The 19,988-nt window shown below is 44.3% G+C and overlaps 1 protein-coding gene across 7 annotated transcripts in view; it reads left to right on the plus strand.

Annotated features, from left to right (window-relative positions):
* Nucleotides 1-19,988, plus strand: part of LOC138816317 (inositol 1,4,5-trisphosphate-gated calcium channel ITPR1-like) — a 275,135-nt gene that overhangs the window by 117,685 nt on the left and 137,462 nt on the right. For 5 of the 7 annotated variants that reach the window (XM_070006011.1, XM_070006012.1, XM_070006016.1 and 2 more), the window contains 13 exons: nucleotides 132-273; nucleotides 1,006-1,159; nucleotides 2,285-2,472; nucleotides 4,508-4,646; nucleotides 5,934-5,992; nucleotides 8,311-8,472; nucleotides 8,569-8,739; nucleotides 9,229-9,294; nucleotides 10,222-10,359; nucleotides 12,601-12,726; nucleotides 14,775-14,975; nucleotides 16,983-17,234; nucleotides 19,534-19,659. In XM_070006011.1, the coding sequence (XP_069862112.1) occupies nucleotides 132-273; nucleotides 1,006-1,159; nucleotides 2,285-2,472; nucleotides 4,508-4,646; nucleotides 5,934-5,992; nucleotides 8,311-8,472; nucleotides 8,569-8,739; nucleotides 9,229-9,294; nucleotides 10,222-10,359; nucleotides 12,601-12,726; nucleotides 14,775-14,975; nucleotides 16,983-17,234; nucleotides 19,534-19,659 (1,924 nt within the window). Of the gene's footprint in view, nucleotides 1-131; nucleotides 274-1,005; nucleotides 1,187-2,284; nucleotides 2,473-4,507; nucleotides 4,647-5,933; nucleotides 5,993-8,310; nucleotides 8,473-8,568; nucleotides 8,740-9,228; nucleotides 9,295-10,221; nucleotides 10,360-12,600; nucleotides 12,727-14,774; nucleotides 14,976-16,982; nucleotides 17,235-19,533; nucleotides 19,660-19,988 lie in introns of all 7 variants that reach the window. The other 2 variants (XM_070006010.1, XM_070006014.1) reach the window with 1 other exon arrangement.

The raw sequence follows: 19,988 nt of genomic DNA on the forward strand, positions 1-19,988 counted from the left end.
ACACATGAGGGAGGGAAAACGAAGTAGCATGCAGCTATGGCATTGTCTACTTCTGAGTCTCCGTGCCTGGGCACAGCATCACTGAGAAGAACCTGATGTTCTGTTTCCCTGTCCCTCTCCTTTCCTTTCAGCTACGACAGTAGCGGAGCATCCAAAGATGAGATTAAGGAGAGGTTTGCGCAAACCATGGAGTTCGTGGAGGAGTATTTGAGAGACGTGGTTTGTCAGAGGTTCCCTTTTTCTGATAAGGAGAAAAATAAACTCACGTTCGAGGTAATGCATGATGATCGATACGGGTGTTTTGTCTGCTTTCCTGTGGTCATTTTTTCTGTGAGGTTAAGAGGAAGTATTTTTGGTGGGTGGATTTTTATCAGGAGGTAGATTTTTATCTAGTTTTATACTGAACTAAGAATTGAGCTCAGAATAAAATAGCAATGCTACCAGATGCTTGGCTTAGGAGCAGTTAGGCTCATAAAAGAAAATACACAGGGTGGACTGAATCATGGGAAATGATAAAATATTATATATGCTCTGTTATTAAAAGTGACAGGAGAGAAACAGATTGTGCTTGGGATCTGCCATATATGAATCATTTGAGGACTGTCAGTCCTTACCACCTCTGGGTTGAATGTTTCTGAGGCCACATTGGCCTCCTTTTAGGAATTATATTCCTGAGGGTTCAGTGTTGTTTATCTGCGTGTGCCCTTGTTAGGTATTATTGGGGTCACCCAGTGTTCTCCGTGGGAAGCTGTGCCTGTTAAGTGATTAGGTCAAGTTTTTATTAACTGGTCACAAGAGCAGATGGTAGCTTTGCCGGCTTTTATGTCTCAATTTTTTTTCTTCCCCTGAAACAAAATGAAATTTGTATCAGAAATGGCAAGCTGCATCTATGCTTTTCCTTCCTCTATAGGAAGTCACCATCTGTTGTTTTATTATCTCGTCAATGTCTGGTCAGACAGAGGAATGCAGATGACTTAATACCATCTTCTTTGTAAAACACAACAGGTTGTAAACTTAGCCAGGAATCTCATATACTTTGGTTTCTACAACTTCTCTGACCTCCTACGGTTAACCAAGATCCTCCTGGCCATATTAGATTGTGTGCATGTGACAACAATCTTCCCCATTACCAAGATTGTGAAAGGAGAAGAGAATAAAGGTAACAATGATGAGGAGAAGCTCAAGAGTGAGTATCTGATGGTAGAGAGACGCCCTCCTAGCCTTTCTCGTTAACTCTCGTGTCCTATCCGCCATGTGATACCCTGTCTTGTCCTTGCCTTTCCTTCCCACCTCTTCATTATGAATGCATCAGACAGAAAGAAAAGCTGATCACACAGCTCCATAGACTCACAATACTCATGACATAGCGTCCATGATCATTAGCATTTGGCTGTCTTTCCCCTTATCTGTGGGTCTGTGTGTATATTGTTATTGAGTCATTTGAAAGTTACCTAACAGTTTGAGTGTTTTATCTTCTTTTTAAAAATGTCATTGTTGGGCTGGGATGTAGCTCAGTGGCAAAGCAATTGCCTAGCAAGTTCAACGTCCTAGGTTCGATCCCCAGTACCAAAAAAGAAAAGACCAAAAAAAAAATGTCATTGTTTCTGATGTTGATAAAAGTCTTGATGATAATGTGCTTTATAATGTATAAAGTGAAATAAGGCACAGGCTTATATCTTGGTATCTGGTTTTACTTTGTGAGAAGAAAACCTATCTTTATAGGCTTATTTCCCCTGATGTTTTAGTCAGAGTAGTAATAAGCACCTAGTAGATAGGTATCTGTTGTTCTTTAATTTGTGTTATGCAGCTAGAATAGAAAAAAATGGTATTTTTCACCTCTCACTATTTGCGAAGTCCTGTGTTACGCCATTTTGAGTGCATTATGCCAGTGAATCCAGTCCTGGAGGTGCTTTTTTGTGACGAGGCTGAGCCTTGAAGGTAATTTAGTGTACCTAAGAACAGGCAGCTGTCCATAGCAGTACCAGAATCTGTGCCTTATCAACCCTTATAATCCTTATTCCTGTGCATAATATCAAGCAATGATTGGTAGCCATTAAAACTTAGCAGGAGAATTAATACACAAAATAATTCCTTTGGGATAGTCAAAAACCCATATTGTTTCTGCTCCCTTCACAAGCGTGAAAGCTTTAATGGGTGTGACCTTTTCTGGTTCCTTGGGTCTGAGCGTGTTAACAGAATGGGAAAGTGTTAAATATTGTCTTGACCTCGATGCTCCGAGCACTCTCAAGAGGGTCTGACCTGTGTCTGTGCTGTGCCCTTCCAGGCAGCAACGTGATGAGGTCTATTCACGGTGTCGGCGAGCTGATGACTCAGGTGGTGCTCCGGGGAGGAGGCTTTTTGCCTATGACTCCCATGGCTGCCGCCCCGGAAGGCAACGTGAAGCAGGCAGAGCCCGAGAAAGAGGACATCATGGTCATGGACACCAAGCTGAAGATCATTGAAATTCTCCAGGTAGGGGGGCGGGGCGGGGCGGGCACTCATGCCTCACTGGTCACCTCCCTTCTGTCCTCTCTGAGAGAGCGCAAAGCTTTCTGGGGAAGAAAATCGTAGCAAAGGTTTTGGTTCATCCCTTCCTATCATTTATGAGCTGCCTTATCTTAATCCCTTTACTGTCAGCTCCTGCGCCTCCCTAAGGAGGCCTTGCCCCTTCTACACCAGAGCTTCCTGTAGTTACCTGAGCTTTCCATCCTCTTTGCCCGCCCTGCCTCTGTCCTTGCTGTCATCTTTGCTTTGAGTTCACTCGCCCCATGTTCTCCAGGGGAGCTGAATCCCGTGTCTGTAGTTCCTCACTCAGTTCAGGTTCCATTGGCTTTGCAAAGTCTGCCCTCCCCCTTTTCATTCATCACTTCTGGAGGTCATGTGGTCACAAGTCCTTGTAAGCCCTGAGAAGCCAGCAGTAGAGAAAGTTATAGGGATGGGAGGCCGGCGTTTTAAAGAGCAATGGTAAGAGCTGTTAAAATCTAAAGTGTCAGGATGGTTCAGGGGCAGGAAGGCCGAGATAATGCTTCCTGATTGGGGGGAAGGTTTATTAGCAAAGGCCTCTTGTGTAAGGTGACATGATCAGAGACTTCAATGAATAAGGAGCTGGCTATGTTGATTTCCAGAAGAGTCTCAGGTTAGAGGGAACAGCAAATGCAGAGTTAGATTTGGGGACAAGGTTGGGAACAGTGTGGGTTCAAAGGGAATGGGAGAAAATGAATAAAATACTTTTGCACATTAGACCACTTAAAGCAGAAATTGCTGTACAAAACCTACAATGTAGCATGGAAGAATCTTTCCACTAAGGGGCAGAGAACTTTGCTGAGGCATAAATCACCTAGAGCAGAAGGAGAAGAGCACCACCTAGCGGAAACCTTCCCCATAGTCTCTGGCTCCCCACCAGACAACACAAGAACTTGGCTTTCTTAGGATTATTCTCTGTCCTATTTCAACAAGTTTTTCTTCTTTACACAATTGCTTCTATTTGCCATGCAAAAATGCTGTAATCTCACAGAGACATATGGCAAAAATGAACGCTCAGCAGTGGTTCCCTACCCATCTTCCCACTCCTCTAGGCATCTTTACAGCCAGTTCACCAAAAAGTGCTATAAGCATTCACTCTGCTTGCCATCTCAGACTCCTTTAACCCTTTCAAGTTGACACCTAGATGTAGCCATCACCATTCTGCATAATGCTGATTTTGAGACTTGGGAATAAACCATAGATTCAATAGTCAGGTCAGCCTTGTGTTCTAGTCTGGAAAAAGTGACCCCTAAGATTGGGGAAGGTTGCTGAGCAGGCTTGGGGGAAGCAAGGGGAAAAGAAGGAAGGAAGGAAGGATGGAAGGAAAGAAGGGAGGAAGGAAGGAAAGAAGGAAGGAAGGAATGAAAGAAAAGAGAAGAAGGGAGGAAGGGAGGGAGGGTCCTTAAATGGTGCCATCTGGTTGCTGTGTCTGTGGGGCCCTGATAACGCTGGTAGGGACAGTGACTCGGCTGGACTATAGAAGGAAAGAATCAGAAGCCCAGGGCCATGCCTAAATCAGAACAGACAGCAAGAAGCATACTGAAAACATTAAACCAAGCTCACTCACAGTTGTAAACAAAATTTCTTTTTGTCAGGTCTAAATTTAAAGCAGTCAGCTTCATTCCTTGAGCCAACTTGTGTTGGGTACGTGTAGGCATTTAATCCTTGCTGAAATGAAGTTTTATTTCTTGGAGGGTGGGACAGAGAGCAAGTAATGCCCTATTCCCATTGTTAATTGGCAAACTACTGAAGTTGACACTAGAGCTGAAGGTGCTGTGGGCTGGCTTGATAGGCCCCCACGGACGTCTGCTGGCATTAAAATGACTGTTGAAATCTAAGCCAAATATTTGGCTCAGTTGTTGCTTAATGTAATTGATGCAGCTGATACCAGGCCTCACCAGAGTGCAGTGGCTTGGCTTGGCAAAGCGTCAAAGGTGGTACGTTAATGTAACCAATCTGTTTCCATTTCCACTTGAATCTTCAGTTTATTTTGAATGTGAGATTGGATTATAGGATCTCCTGCCTCCTGTGTATATTTAAACGAGAGTTTGATGAAAGCAATTCCCAGACTTCAGAAACGTCCTCCGGAAATAGCAGCCAAGAAGGGCCAAGTAATGTACCAGGTTAGTGAACGCAGAATGGAATTGCAGTCATGGAGTGGGGCCTGGGTATAAAGAAAACTGGGGAACCCAAATAGCCTTCCAGGGGTGTGAAGCATCAGACTGCCCGTGAGCCTTCTGTGACCTGCAAAACCATTTGGCGCATGACAGGACAGGCACATAAACTTCTCATTGGCTGCCCACTGCCTGGCTACCTGTGTTGATAATTCTGTATGGTTCCTAGTCATGTTATAAATACCCAAAAGGCCTTTGGCAGGAAACGAGGCTCTCCACCTGAAAATAGTAAAAGGTGAATGAGTTTTGCGTTTTGTTTTTTGTTTTTTTTTTGTTGGCCGTGGGGCTTGAACACTGGGCCTGGGCACTATCCTTGAGCTCTTCAGCTCAAGGTAAATACAACTTGAGCCACAGTTCCACTTCCCGTTTTCTGGAAGATAAGAGTCTCATGGACTTTCCTGCCTGGGATGGCTTGGAACTGTGATCCTCAGAGCCTCCTGAGTAGCTAGAATTGCAGGCATGAGCCATCGGTGCCCAGCTAGTGAATATGTTTTGAGGATAATTGTATTTTATTTTTCTTAATTTTTTAAGAGTTATTATAAAGGTGATGATAGAGGGGTTACCGATACATAAGTCAGGTAATGAGTACATTTCTTTTTGGATAGTATGGCTCTTCCATCACTATCTTAGTTTTTGCCTCCCGTTCACACCCACAAATTGTATAGTTCATTTTCAACGTAGTGTCTAGCAAGTACCACTGCTGGGTTACTGTATTTTAAGGACAGGATCTTGAGACTTGGGGCAGGAAAAGATTGGGACAATTGTAGATTGCTGCCACGAGAGATCTTACTGCCTCGTGTCTTGGATACTTAAATGGCCGAGGTTTCTAGTATTGTGGTCACCCACAAAGTCCCCCTGAAAACAAGCAAAATGACAAAGACTCTCCAGGAGACTTCATTGTCCCTGAGCAACTTTTTACTCATGCTGGAAGTTTCTTCCTCCCTAGAAAATAGTGGAGAAGGGTAAGAGGAAGGGTAATGGTAGAATTAACCCCTCTACAGAGCCCCAGACTTCCTCCGAAGGAAGTTGTCACTGTCTTTAGGAAGGGGAAAAATGGCGGGAGGGTGGGACATTGAACGGCATCACCTGGCTACCCAGGCGTGGAGCCTTGCTGTGTGTGGTTCTGGAGGACTTGGGGCTAGCCCCGCAGCTTCGCCCTGACAGGACTTGGAGTGCATTCACCACAGCTTGTTTTCAGACCTTGCCGTATTAAAGCTATGTTCTCTCACTTTTCAGGTGCTCTAGACTTTGAACACATTGAAGAACAAGCGGAAGGCATCTTTGGAGGGAGGAAAGTTTACTTTCAGTCACTGTCTTGTAAGGGGTTCTGTGATGTAGGAGTGGCTCTTCTAGAATTTTCTAAGGCTTCTCCTTGACCTTATTAGCAACTCTTCAGCTCGGGGGCTCAGGTGGTGTGGCTGCCTTCTTTGGAGAGGACTCTGGGGCTTGTCTCTGATGGCTGAATGTGGTGCGTGCGTGCGTGCGTGCGTGCGTGTGCGTGTGCGTGTGCGTGTGTGTGTGTGTGTGTGTGTATTTCCTGCCCAGATCAGGAAGGATTGAAAGATGTGGCTCAGGATTACAAAGTTACTATTTGTTTTCTTTTGAGTCCGGTCGTGGGGCCTGAACTCTGGGCCTGGGCGCTGTCCCTCAGCTCTTCAGCTCAAGGCTAGCGCACTACCACTTGAGCCACAGCACCACTTCCGGCTTTTTTCTTTTTGCTTATGTGGTGCTGAGGAATCGAACCCAGGGCCTCGAGCATGCAAGGCAAGCGTTCTACCACTGAGCCACCTTCCCAGCCCTACAAAGTTATTTTTTAAGTAGTGAGGAAATAGGGACAAAAGAAAGAAATGGGAGGCAGGAGGCAAAAAAACCCAGTTAAGTAGCATCTTACCCTTCTTACCTGGCAGGCTACAGTTTATCCTTTATCTCTGTACTCTTTACAAGCTATGAAAAGAAGAAAACGCAGTTTTCTTTTTGTTTGTCCTTCCTAGTAGGAACCCCTGTTTAAAATGTCACAGTCCTCAACTTTAACTTATACTATTATTATTATGATTATTGTGAACTCCAGTACCTATAAACATAAAACTTGGTATGACTACCCTATAGTGCTTATAATTAATGTGCTTGGCTTGATTATCTACTGTATCTTTCGCCCAAAGAAAGTCAAGAAATTGAAACTGAAAGCATTGATTTCCTCTCACACTTCCCAGGGTTGAGTAGGGCTAAGCCAGATGGTTCTTCTGGTTTTTGTGTTAGTTGTGCAGGTCTCATGAGGTCGTTTCTGGAGTTCATTCGCACATCCAAGTTGTTTTACTCCCCTTTCTGGCACCTGTGTAGGATGTTTGCAAGGTTTGAATCTCATTACCCTCTGCCCTCATAGATAGCTTAGCTTCTTTGCAGCATGGTGACTTCATTCTAAGAGCAGATGTTCCAAAATGACAAGCCACAAGGGTGCAAGCAGTAGTTACACCCTGCTTGCATTGTCTTTACCAATGTGCTGTTGGCCAAAGCAGTTCTTCGTGAGGGGAACGATGCAAAGGCCCAATTTGTTGGGACCACTCATTTAACAATTCATCTCTGTGGTTAATACAAAACATATGAAATAGGAATTAGCAGTTTTTGATAAGATGTAGTGTGTGTGTGTGTGTGTGTGTGTGTGTGTGTATGCGTGTTATATGGTTTGAACTCAGGCCTGTTTGCTTGCCAAGCAAGCATTACCACTTGAGATAATACCCCCAGCCCTTTTGCTTTAGTTTTTTTTTTTTTTCTAATAGAGTCTCACTTTTTATCTGGGCTGTCTTGAACTACCATCCTTCTCTATAATTTCTCTAAAACCACTCTGCCTAGCTTTTTATTGGTTAAGATTGAGTCTCACACACTTTTGATTTTTTGCATGACCTATTCTTGAACTGTGACCCTCCTGTCTCCACTCCTAAGTAGCTGGGATTGAAGGTGTGTGCCACCTTACCTGGGCAGGTGTGTGGCCATTTTGCATTGCCACTCAGCCCAGTGTCTGATCAGTGAGTTTACCATAAACTGAGATCTCTAACAGCTAGCAATTAAAAGTCTTATCTCTATGGATGAACATTGCGTTTACAGTGTCTTCAGTACACAATTAAATAGGAAATCACATCCATTTTCATTTCTCTGAAGGAGAACACTGTAGTCTATACTAGAGTCTAGGTGTTGAGTACCAGATTGTAATACCAGTTTTGTCAGTTTAGGAGTATAAGGACATTTGTTTAAAATTTGGCAATTAGAGCTTCTTAATTGTCCCTTTCACTCACAATATAGTTGAAGATAAATGGAGGCTGTGAAAAGAGCTGATGAAAAGTGAAGTCTCATGAAATGGACTAAAGTGTTAGAATCTAGCTTGGGTATGGCAGGGCCTGTGTGTGTGTGTGTGTGTGTGTGTGTGTGTGTGTGTGTGTGTGTGTGTGTGTGTGTGTGTGTGTGTGTGTGTGTGTGTGTGTGTGTGTGTGTGTGTGTGTGTGTGTGTGTGTGTGTGTGTGTGTGCTTGCGCGTGCACATGTGTGCGTGTGCCCGTGTGTGAGTGAATGAGACATCTGTAATTCATCTGTCCTATCCCCTTCCCCTGTGCTCCGGCAGTGAGGAGAACACCCCACTGGACTTGGACGATCACGGTGGCAGAACCTTCCTCCGCGTCCTCCTGCACTTGACGATGCACGACTACCCACCCCTGGTGTCTGGGGCCCTGCAGCTCCTCTTTCGGCACTTCAGTCAGAGGCAGGAGGTCCTTCAGGCCTTCAAACAGGTGGGTCCCGTGCTAGACACGTTCACGCCCCTGCAGTTCGCACCTAACAGCTAGCATTCCTTAAAGACCTCCAGCTAACGGATTGTGTTCACTAAGGTCCAACTGCTGGTTACGAGCCAAGACGTGGACAACTACAAACAAATCAAACAGGACTTGGATCAGCTGCGGTCCATTGTGGAGAAGTCGGAGCTCTGGGTGTACAAAGGTCAGGGCCCCGATGAGCCCATGGAGGGTGTCTCTGGTGAAAACGAGCACAAGAAAGCCGAGGTGAGCCAAACGCACGAGCGAGGCTGCCCTGGGGTGGACAGGCATCTCCAAACAAGCTTCCTGTTCAGTTTTTAGTTAGATTAAGTACAGTTTATGGGATAGGTTTCTTTTTTCCTTCTTTTTTTTCCCCCCTTACGAGACTGCTTATGAAGTAGTGAGGGAGACAGGTATTCTCATGGAAAGTAAACTACCAATTTAAAGTCTAGCCCTGTTTCTGGGCTGCCCTGGACCACATAGAAGAGACTTGGCTGTGGAGTGAATTAGCACCAGGTTTCCTCACACAGCTGCCGGGAGATGTTCTCTGGCAATGGCCTGGCCAGGCCAGGGGAGCTGAGTGTAAGCAGATGTCCTGGTATAAGTAGTGTTTTCCAATGTAAAGGTTGGGAACCAGTGCAGAACTCCCATTCTTCAAGTGTGGTACTGACCGTAGCAATCCAATAGTAGACCAAGAGTTGTCCAAATCACATCTGTGTCCATTTTGGTCCCTAGGAGGGGAATAACAAGTCACAGAAGCACGAAAGCACCAGCAGCTACAACTACAGAGTGGTGAAAGAGGTAAGTGCTCCCCTCACTGTTTTCCTTCCTTACTGATTCTCTAAGGAGCTTTACTTTGTGGTTAGGCAAGTTAAGGGCACAAACACTTTAGCTTTTTTCTTCATGTTAAAGTGAGCAGGGAGAAAGTAGTTTGAGTGTGACATGGGTTCTTACATTTGTCCAAACATGAAACCCAGCTGCGCTACTTAAATTTGTGTGCCCTCAGTTCCTCCCTTTTATAGGTGAAGTCTTTTTATAGGTACCACCTGTTTCTAAAGCGTTGCAGTAGAATGAAGGATTAACTGATAGAACTGCCAAGGCTTTGTCTCCATGCTTGACTTTAGAAATCTTTGCAAAAGGAGTTTGAAGATGCGCAGCTGAGCTTTGTGTTTTTGTGTTTTTACCTTTCAGCAAGGCTATCTACAGGTGTTAGTATTGATGTCACTCATATAAGTGTGTATGTGTGTGTGTTGGTACTGGCACTTTAATTTGGGGCCTGGGTGCTGTTCCTTAGCTTTTCTAGTTCAGCTTGGCACTCTACCATTTGAGCTACAGCCACACTTCTGGCTTTTTTGGGGTGGTTAATTGGAGATGAGTCTCTTGGACTTTCCTTTCCACACTGACTTCAACCTATGATCCTCAGATCTCAGCTTCCTGAGTAGCATTACTCAGATGTTGAGCTATTTGGTGCCTGGCTCAGCTCATTTGATTTTAAGTGATTAAGTGATCTATGAATTTCTCCCATTTGTTGGCAAAGCATGATCTCCTGCTTATTCTGCAATATGCAGTGTTCGTCTAACATGGATTTGATTTATTGCAACCAAGAGCAATACTGCATATTGGAGGAATTTCCTTGTTTTAGTCTGTAATGTCTTATGATCCTTACCCTGCGATGGCTTTCCCGGCTATCTAGTTCCTACTTTTCTGAGGTCAATTTCTTTTCCCCAGATCCTGATTCGACTTAGCAAACTCTGTGTCCAAGAGAGCGCCTCGGTGAGGAAGAGCAGAAAGCAGCAGCAGCGGCTGCTGCGGAACATGGGTGCACACGCCGTGGTGTTGGAGCTGCTGCAGATCCCCTACGAGAAGGTGCGTGGCGGCTCCCTGGAGCATCAGGGCTCAAAGCCCATGCCTGTCATGCTTAGTTACTAAGGGGGGAGGCATACAGCTGACGTAACTGTTGTAGCCATAAAGCAGTTCAGGTAATTTGTGTGACACACACATGCGCGTGCACACACCAATTTAAAGATTCCACAAAGAGGAATCCATTTTTCCTTCCTCACTCTCAAGCTTGCCAGATAAAAGACAGCTTGGTCTGCATCACAGGTCAGAACTGTACCTGCAAATAGCAGTGCTATGTAACTTCTTTGGCAGCCCTAAAGACCAAGCTAAGAACCACACGGTACTCAGTGCATTCCCGAGGGCCACATGAGTACACTGATGTCTGGGAATTTGAACCTATCAAGCGGCATTAGGGTCTCTTTTTGGGCTGCTAGAAGTTACACTTTACCTCCTATGTTTCACACTGTCCTCTGTAGTTGGTGGCAAAAATTGTATTTAGGGGGGCAGGAGCCAGTCTACTTGGGCATCTGCGTCAACTGACAAAGCCTGATGAAAACATGCAGTCAAGCAGCAAAACCCAGGGAGGCTTTGTGTTCTGCCACTTGACAGATGAGAAGACTGAGGCCAGTACAGGCTTGGAGTCCATGGGCTTAGACTCAGGCTGACTTGTCCCAAAGTATTTCCTGAAGAAGCTCACTGGTGGCTGGCATGGTGCTCAGCCTTTTCTCCTTAATTCGTGTCATCCTGCTGACTTACAGCTGAGCAGTTGAGGTGGTAATGTCATCATCAGTGGACTAGGGTGACTCGTGACACAGCTATCGGTAGTGGGTCGGTCCAACCCTACTCCACCCTGGTGCCTCTTATCTCAGGAGTTCTGTGCAAAGAAGCTTCCTCCTCAGTTGTGGGGTACATACGATTCGAGTGAGTCAGGTCTTTCAGACAGCCACAGGCTTGACCCTGCTAATAGGTCAGCGATGTAGCTAACTTACAGTTAATGTGGTGTGCAGGTCGCCCAAACTTTTGGACTAAGTTGATCTTCTTCTTACATGTAGAGAATGAGGAGATACTTGCTGACTGTCGCTTGGTCTTGTTCTGTCGTCAGTTTTCTGACTGAGCAGTGTTAATGTACATGGGTTTGGAAGTGATAGTTGAAGGGCAGGACATGATGTGTGTATGCATGCGTATGTACATGCACAGAGGCTCACATACTATAAATAGGAGCCAAAGCCAGTTTAGTGCTCGCCTTTATCCCGCTGGGAATGGCTGTTACATTTTGCAATAGTTACACTAGTACCTGAGGAATGTATTTATTTGTTTTTGTTTCTTGACACACCCAGCCTAAAACACTATCTTGCCCGGTAAGAAGTTGACTGCTCTCAGTCTAGATCAGCACCAATTGCTTGCCTGTACTCCATAAGCATTGTCTAAGCATTCCATTTTTCTCAGCTGGTGTAGCAATCGTGTCAGATGTGTGCTTTATCATCTCCGTGTACAGATGGGGAAGTGGATGGTTGTTCCCGGGCACACAGCTAGGAAGTTGTTCACGTGGGAGGAAAGTGGGTCTGGGGACCTATGGCTCCTCCCTGCCGCTTTCTTCCCTGCCCCTGTGCTGCCTGCGGCTGAGGCCATGGACGGAGGGGTCCTAGGACCCTTGTGAGCGGGAGGGCCAGGTGGGGTCATCTGCAATCAGGGTGTTCTTTCTCGCTCTGTTTTTACAATCTGAAATGTTGGCATATTTAGAATTGGGCGGAGTGGCCATAGGTTTTATACTGCCGCCTTGTGACAAGATGTTTAACTCTTCACACAATACTGAAAAAATTTAATATATAAAATGCTTTTAATCTCTGTAGCAAAAATCCCATGTGTTCATGTGTGGAGTTCCTGGACAGCTGTTATATCCATCATGTTGATAGGAAAACTAAATCTTTGGTTTAAATAAGTGCCTGAGGTGACAAGGAAAGGAGATGGCAGGTGCACTCGCTGTGGTTCATAATCAAAGGACTTTCCAGTAGGTTGGGGCCGTTGACAAGGTGAGCCTGAAAACTGGGGAGTGAGGCCTTGCATCAGGTAGGAGGAGGGCTCTGCCTTGCTGTCAGCCATCTCTGTGAATGTCAGCGATTGCTGGACAGCGCATTCTAGCACCTGAGTTTGCACGCAGCATCCCTGGTACACACTGCCCAGATCCCCTGCTAGCAGCTGTTGGCACGGAGCAGGAACTCCTGTCCTGACCTAACAATCAGTGCTGTTCATCTCTGTCCTCCCGCACAGGCCGAAGACACCAAGATGCAGGAGATAATGAGGCTGGCTCATGAGTTTTTACAGAATTTCTGCGCGGGCAACCAGCAGAATCAAGCTTTGCTGCATAAACACATCAACCTGTTTCTCAATCCAGGGGTAAGGCAGAGTGTGTTGGTGAACCTGTATAGGGCGGATGTGGAGGATCGGTGTGTTCTGCTGCCTTCTGGGTCTTGTCACAATACAGTCCATTCCAAAGCGGGGAGCATTGTGACTGGCTGCCAGGAGGTTGTAAATACTCCCCACCCTGGGAGTAGGGATGGAGGCTGGGGAGGAAGGAGCACATGATGGGCAAAATAAGATAACATTTCTCTCCCTTTTTCCCCTAATAAGCATCTCTCTTTTTTTATTTGGTCAGTCGTGGGGCTTGACCTGTGGGCTTGGGCGCTGTCCCTGTGCTCTTCAGCTCAAGGCGAGCGCTCTATCACGAGCCACAGTGCCACTTCTGGTTTTCTAGTGTTAATTGGAGATAAAAGTCTCACGGCCTTTCCTGCCTGGGCTGGCTTTGAACTCTGATCCTCAGATCTCAGCCTCCTGAGCAGCTAGGATTACAGGCGTGAGCCACCAGCACCCAGCTTTAGCATCTCTTACTTAAGGAAAGCAAAAGAGAATTGCTAAGTCTTATCACCTCACCAAGTATATAGTATACATACAGCAGCATATCTGTGTTACACATTTGAGCAAAACAGTGCCCCACTTTATATTATATAGGATTTTTTTCATTTAGCATGTAATTGGATGCCTTTGCAAATCAGAAATAATTTTTTTTCTTGCTCTTTTCGATAGCTAAGTGGCATTGAATAAAGTGGATGTGACTTTTTAAAAAACTATCCCCATATGAGTAGCCAATGTTCAGTTTGGGGGCTTTGTAAATAATAACAGCAGAGTACATCTTTATACATGCATACATGCATTCATGAGCAGTAATGACGCCTTTCAGAAAAAGGACTGCTGGTTGGTAGGGTAATACCACATCTTGGTTGTAATTTTAATTATATTTTCAGTTTTACCAAAGGGTTTCATTCAGCATGTCAGTTTATGAGCATGACACATCTTGGCAAGAAAAGGAAAAAAGTAAAGATTGAAGCCCTTACTCCCACCAAACATTAAAACTCAGTAGGCCTCAGAAACTTTGGTTAAAAATGAAAAATAAAGTCCCTGAAACACAGGAATATCTTCATGACTGTGTAGTAATAGTAAGCACACTGTGTAAACAGCCCTGATTTTAAAGGAACACACGTTTCTTCATCAGATGTCACCATGAGAGCATCCAGAGGCATTTCCATTGAATGTGTCCATAAATAACTCATTAATTTTAAAATTTAAAAATTTAAAAAAATTATAAATTCAATAACAAAAAAAGACAGCTCACTTCTACAAGTGGACAGAAAAACTTAGACACTCCTTCATAGAGAATATCCACAAGGCCGGTTCACATGACAGGGCACACATACAGTCAGCCATGAGCTGAATCAAGTGTTGTACATATGCGTGATAAATTCCAACTAAAGTTCAAAAGACCCACAGTAACAAGGTACAGAATTGTAGATGTTTGTAGAATGTGGACCTAACATTTCTAAAGCTGTTTGGCATACTTAACATTAATACTTAAACCCCCCAAGTCCATTCTTGAGTCTAATTCCAGTGTACACAAATGTGTATATTGTTGACTAGAAGATACAGACAGAAATTTTGGAGCAGCACTGTCGGTACCATTGTCAAATGAATACCATCAGTAGGTGTTAACGCGGGGTCCTCCCCCAGGGGCCCATCCGAAATGGAATAGATGATTCCCATGCAGCAAAACAAAACAACATCCTGATGAGGGCCAGTGCCCAGGGTTCAAGGACAGGCCAAACTGACCTGTGGTTACAGTGAAACAGTGGCATGGGGTATAGACGAGGCCTATACTGTTTCCTGATCTGGGTGCTGAGGTTTCCTTGGTAGTCCATTGCGCTATTTGTTTATTTTACTGTTTACTAAAACAGAAGATAGTACAAATGTGAGAATGCAGCCTCCGTGTGTGCATGTGTGCGTGAGTGTGTGCAGGTGTGTGTGTGCAATGGGCTTTTCTTTCCCTCCTTTTCTAATCTGCCCCAGCCCCATTTTGAGCATTCCCCTCTGCTCTTGCCCTTGTGTCGTGCCAGATCCTGGAGGCCGTGACAATGCAGCACATCTTCATGAACAACTTCCAGCTTTGCAGTGAGATCAACGAGCGAGTGGTCCAGCACTTTGTCCACTGCATCGAGACCCATGGGCGGAACGTCCAGTATATAAAGTTCTTGCAGACAATCGTCAAGGCGGAAGGGAAATTCATTAAGAAGTGCCAAGACATGGTCATGGCTGAGGTGACCGTGACCTCTTTCCTACAACCTTCTCCACCTGGGGTTCTGTGGGAATTGAAAATTATTTAATCTTCTCGGTAGGAAGGGGCACCTCTGCTGTATGGGTAGAATGTAATTGTGTCTATAATTTCCTACTTGTGGGCTTAGGCAGGCGGCTGATCCGATTTTCCTGAGCAATAAATCTTATAAGGACCCTCGCTTTGGATTCTTCTCAGAAGGAAAAAGGAAGAGAAACAGTGTACCCAAATGGACTAGATGTGGTTAGTGCTCAATCAGCTAGAACAGGGCTCCTTCTTGTGAATGGGAACTTCTTTAATTACTCACTCGATTAGCTAACTCCAAGTTGTTTCACCTGTTGATTCTCATGAGGAGCCAACTGGTGTGTGGAATCAATGCAGTTTTATTTGGTTCATTTTGGATCTGGGTGGATTTTTGCCTTTGATCAGAAAGACCCACCCTGTCAGTCACGGCGGAATGGCTTCCACACATATTTAGTCCTTCTGCCTTTTCACAAAGGAAGTCTCCAGTGAGCTCACGATACTTGGATCTGTAATCCCACTCACCAGTGTGATTCCAGTGGCAGTCCTGCAGTGTGATTTTGAGTTGGTCCCACCCTAGGATATGAATGCTGGCAGTGCAGACATCTCAGACCCTCAGTGAAGCATTTCTGTAAATGAATATGCAGCAGAAATTAATGTGCATTAAGTGAAATAGTGAAGGTAAGACTAGCTAACACTACTGGCAGCTTATTGTACTAGTCAAAACAGTTTGAATGTAAAATCATTTACTTATTCTACACAACAGCACTCAGCATCAGAGGTTATATTTGTCCACATCTCTATGGAGAAACTGAGACACAACGAGTTTGGGTCTCCTGCTGAAAGTGTATTTGGAATTTGGCACTTAATCAGAGCTCATGCAAGTCAGTTGTTAATAAGTAATATTGACCACGTTCATTTTGACTTTGGTGCCAGCTTTAAACAAAAATCTATATTTTATGTGGTGCTGAAATTGATATATATTTATTAGAAGATACCTCAATTTGGTGACACATTATCAAGAGAAATTATTTGACTTTTTTTTTTTTTATCGGTACTGGGGCTTGAACTCAGGTCTTGAGCACTATCCCAGAGCTTTTATGTTCAAGGGTAGCACTCTACCACTGGAGTCACAGTGCCACTTCCATTGCTTTTTGGTAGTTAATTGGAAACAAAAGTCTCACAGGCTTTTCTGTCTAGGCTAGCTTCAAAACACAATCTTAAGATCTCAGCCTCCTAAGGATTATAGGCCTGAGCCACCAGTGCCCAGCTAATGGTTTTTGTTGTTGTTGTTGTTGTTAGTCCTGGGGCTTGAACTCTGAGCCTGGGTGCTGTCCCTGAGCTCTTCAGCTCAAGGCTAGTGCTCTTATTACTTGAGCCACAGTGCCACTTCTGGTTTTCTGGTGGTTAAAATTGGAAATAAAAGTTTCACAGCCTTTCCTGTCTGGGCTTGCTTTGAACCACAACCCTCAGATCTCAGCTTTCTAAGTAGCTAGGATTACAGGCATGAGCCACTGACACCGAGTTCTAGTTAATGTTTTGACCTTTGATGGTCATAGAAATGATTTTTGATTGAAGAGATATGACAGTGGATGAAAAGGGATGCGTTGTACGGTGAAAAAGGGAAATGGGAAAATCATAGCCTGCTTAATGCAGTTTGGGAATACTGGTGCAAGTATGTTGTCTGTATTTCCATTTGATGCATTCATGTCTGTGTGCAGTATCTTTGGCTCAGTATGTTTTTAGGACGACCATTACAGTTTTGCACCTGTGGGTTAAAATGATGCTGTTTGGGGCTTTTTGGTCCATCAGCCCTATCAATGAATGACATCTAGATGAGTTGAGGAATATAGTAAGACTGGTTTGGGAAGACAAATGCGAAGGCCTTCATCTCTCTCTGCACATAGAATTGTATAAGGCTACTGCCACTGTGCTGAGCTCGAGATACCAACACGCTCTGTTCTTTCTGCAGCTGGTCAATTCAGGAGAGGACGTCCTGGTGTTCTACAATGACAGAGCCTCTTTCCAGACGCTCATCCAGATGATGCGGTCCGAGCGGGACCGGATGGATGAGAACAGCCCCCTCATGTACCACATTCACCTGGTGGAGCTGCTGGCTGTGTGCACGGAGGGCAAGAACGTCTACACTGAGATCAAGTGCAACTCGCTGCTCCCGCTGGATGACATCGTCCGCGTGGTCACCCATGAGGACTGCATCCCCGAGGTGAGCCAGCCGGGCAGGGGTGCCCTGTGTATCTGCCTCTTGTATAGTGCATGGGACCAGAACATGTGAATGAGCCTGCAGTTCATACTGTTCAAAGAGCTTCCATCGCTGGAACATTTTCCTAAACTCAGGACCGAGGGGTTGTGAGTTTCTCTTTCTGCCCCTTTAAGCAAAGCAGGAGATAAGCTTCAGCCTCTGTGGTACACATTCAACCTGTGTGCCTCGAGTACGCATCTCAGAAAAAAACCAAGACTGTGTTGAGATGCGATCTTACTACAGAATGATCTTACTACCCCTATAAGAAGTGTAGAATTATGGGCAATCACTAATACCGTCAAATAATTTTATAATTCCTCCAACCCTAAAGAATACCTGTTTGTTTTGACATTATTCCATCCAGGCTTCCTTTTGCCCTATTTGCTTAGGTTAGTAATTAAAGAAATGCATTATACAGTGTATATTTTTCCTTACCTATTTAAATATACAGATATAGTTTATATTTTATTGTTTTAAAATTCTTATTGTAAAAGTGATGCACAGCGGGGTTACAGTTACATAAGTCAGGTACTGAGTACATTTCTTTTTGAACGGTGTCCCTCCCTCATTTTCTTCAGTTTATATTTTAAACAGAAATTATATAACTTGTATAGCATGTATATACCAAACATATATCACATTATGCTTTTAGATTTTGTACAGTTAATGCATTTTGAAAAGCTCAAATGCTAAAGAAAGATCATAAAGGGCTAACTCATGAAAAATCTCCTAGTCTGTTCCCTCTCACAGAAATAATTGTTACTTGGGCTGGGAAGGTGGCTCAGTGGTAGAGCGCTTGCCTTGCAAGCATGAGGCCCTGGGTTCGATTCCTCAGCACCACATAAGAAAAAAAAAAAAGCTGGAAGTGGCACTGTGGCTCAAGTGGTAGAGTGCTAGCCTTGAGCTGAAGAGCTGAGGGACAGTGCCCAAGCCCAGAGTTCAGGCCCCACTAACAGACCCCCCCCCCAAAAAAAAAAAGAAAAGAAATAATTGTTACTGTCTATTCCACTGTTCTGCATATTGTGTGTGCTTATTATATGTACACACACACACACACACACACACACACACACACACACACACACACACACACACACACACACACACCTGCATGCATGTATCTAAGCACAGGACAGTTGCATCCACCTCGGTGTGTAGAGTACTTCCAGTAGCCCTAGGCCTAGCCAGCCACGAGTCTCTCTTTGCTGCTTTTGGACGTTGAGTATAATCAGGATCTATCATACTGACTGGATTCTTCCACTTAGCATACTTTTAAAAATTTGTTTTAATATTTTTATTGTAAAGATACTGTACAGAGGGGTTACAGTTACATGAGCAAGGCAATGAGCACATTCCCTAACCAGCATTGTTACTGGAAGGGATAGTAGGGGAAAAACAAAAGCATACTTTTTTTTAAGGCTCATGCAAGTTTTAGCTTATTGTGGAACTTCACTTATATTGCCAAGTAACACGCCATGATGTGGATGGACTACATTTTATTTATCCATTCAGCCTTGTGGACTTTTATGAATACGTTTTGTTTGGCTACATGGGATCATGTAGTAGAATGGTTTTAATTTCTGGGTCCTGGATTACTAAATGAGGCAGAGTCTTCTTCCATGTGTCTTTTGGATAGTTTGTATTCCTTTGAGAAGACACTCCCGGGGTGTCTTGTGTGTGTGAGGAGTTGTAGAAGTTCTTCATTGGTTCAGCATTGCACACAACTTTCAACGTTGCCATCTAACTTGTAATGGCACCATCTCCTGGGCAGGATTTTTGTTGCCGTTTACTGACATAAGGGATTGAATTCAGGGCCCTCAGTTCCTTGGCTGGTAGTCCTCCACTTGAGCCACACCTCTACTCTGGCTTTTTGCTAGTTATTTTGGAGATGGAGTCTCCTGGCCTTTTTTGCCCTGAGTAGCTTTGAACATCAGTCCTCCAGATCTCAGCCTCCTGAGTAGTTTAGGATTACAAACGTGACCTACTGGTGCTTGGCTCATAAACAGAAATTCTTAAATTTAGTGTCATCAAATGTATCCCTCTCCTATGGTCAGAATTTTTCGTCATTCTTTACCTTGAAGTCACGAAAAATACTTACCTCAAATTTTTTCAAATTTGAGAATATCAGAAGATAACAGAAGTAAGAGCTAATGGGAAAAATGGACTATCCACTTTTGATCTGTGCTCTGCACTTTTAGGAGAATGCAGCTAATCCATTCCAAATATTGTTAGCTTTTCACTAAAGCATGCTTCTGCCTTCCAGGTTAAAATTGCATACATTAACTTCCTGAATCACTGCTATGTGGATACTGAGGTGGAAATGAAGGAGATTTATACCAGCAATCACATGTGGAAATTATTTGAAAATTTCCTGGTGGACATCTGCAGGGTAAGGCTTTCTGGAAGTAAAGAAACACAGTTATAAAGTGTGTGTGTGTGTGTGTGTGTGTGTGTGTCTTTGTGTCTGTGTGTGTGTATCATCTCTATGGACAAAGTGTAATGTGGACTTAGTGCAACTTGGTGGTGGAGTTGAGCAGTGTAGGTAAAGAGGTCTTCAGAAAATAATTGCGAGATTCTTTCTGATTTCATATTTCAACAGAATATTTGTATTTTTAAAAAGTAACTTGTGACTAAGTGCTGGTGGCTCACACTACTCAGGAGGCTGAGATCTAAGGATCACAGCTCAAAGCCAGCCCAGGCAGAAAAGTCCATGAGACT

Source organism: Dipodomys merriami, unplaced genomic scaffold (assembly GCF_024711535.1).
Source record: "Dipodomys merriami isolate MVZ:Mamm:240054 unplaced genomic scaffold, mDipMer1.0.p SCAF_690, whole genome shotgun sequence".
NCBI classification, from domain to species: Eukaryota; Metazoa; Chordata; class Mammalia; order Rodentia; family Heteromyidae; genus Dipodomys; species Dipodomys merriami.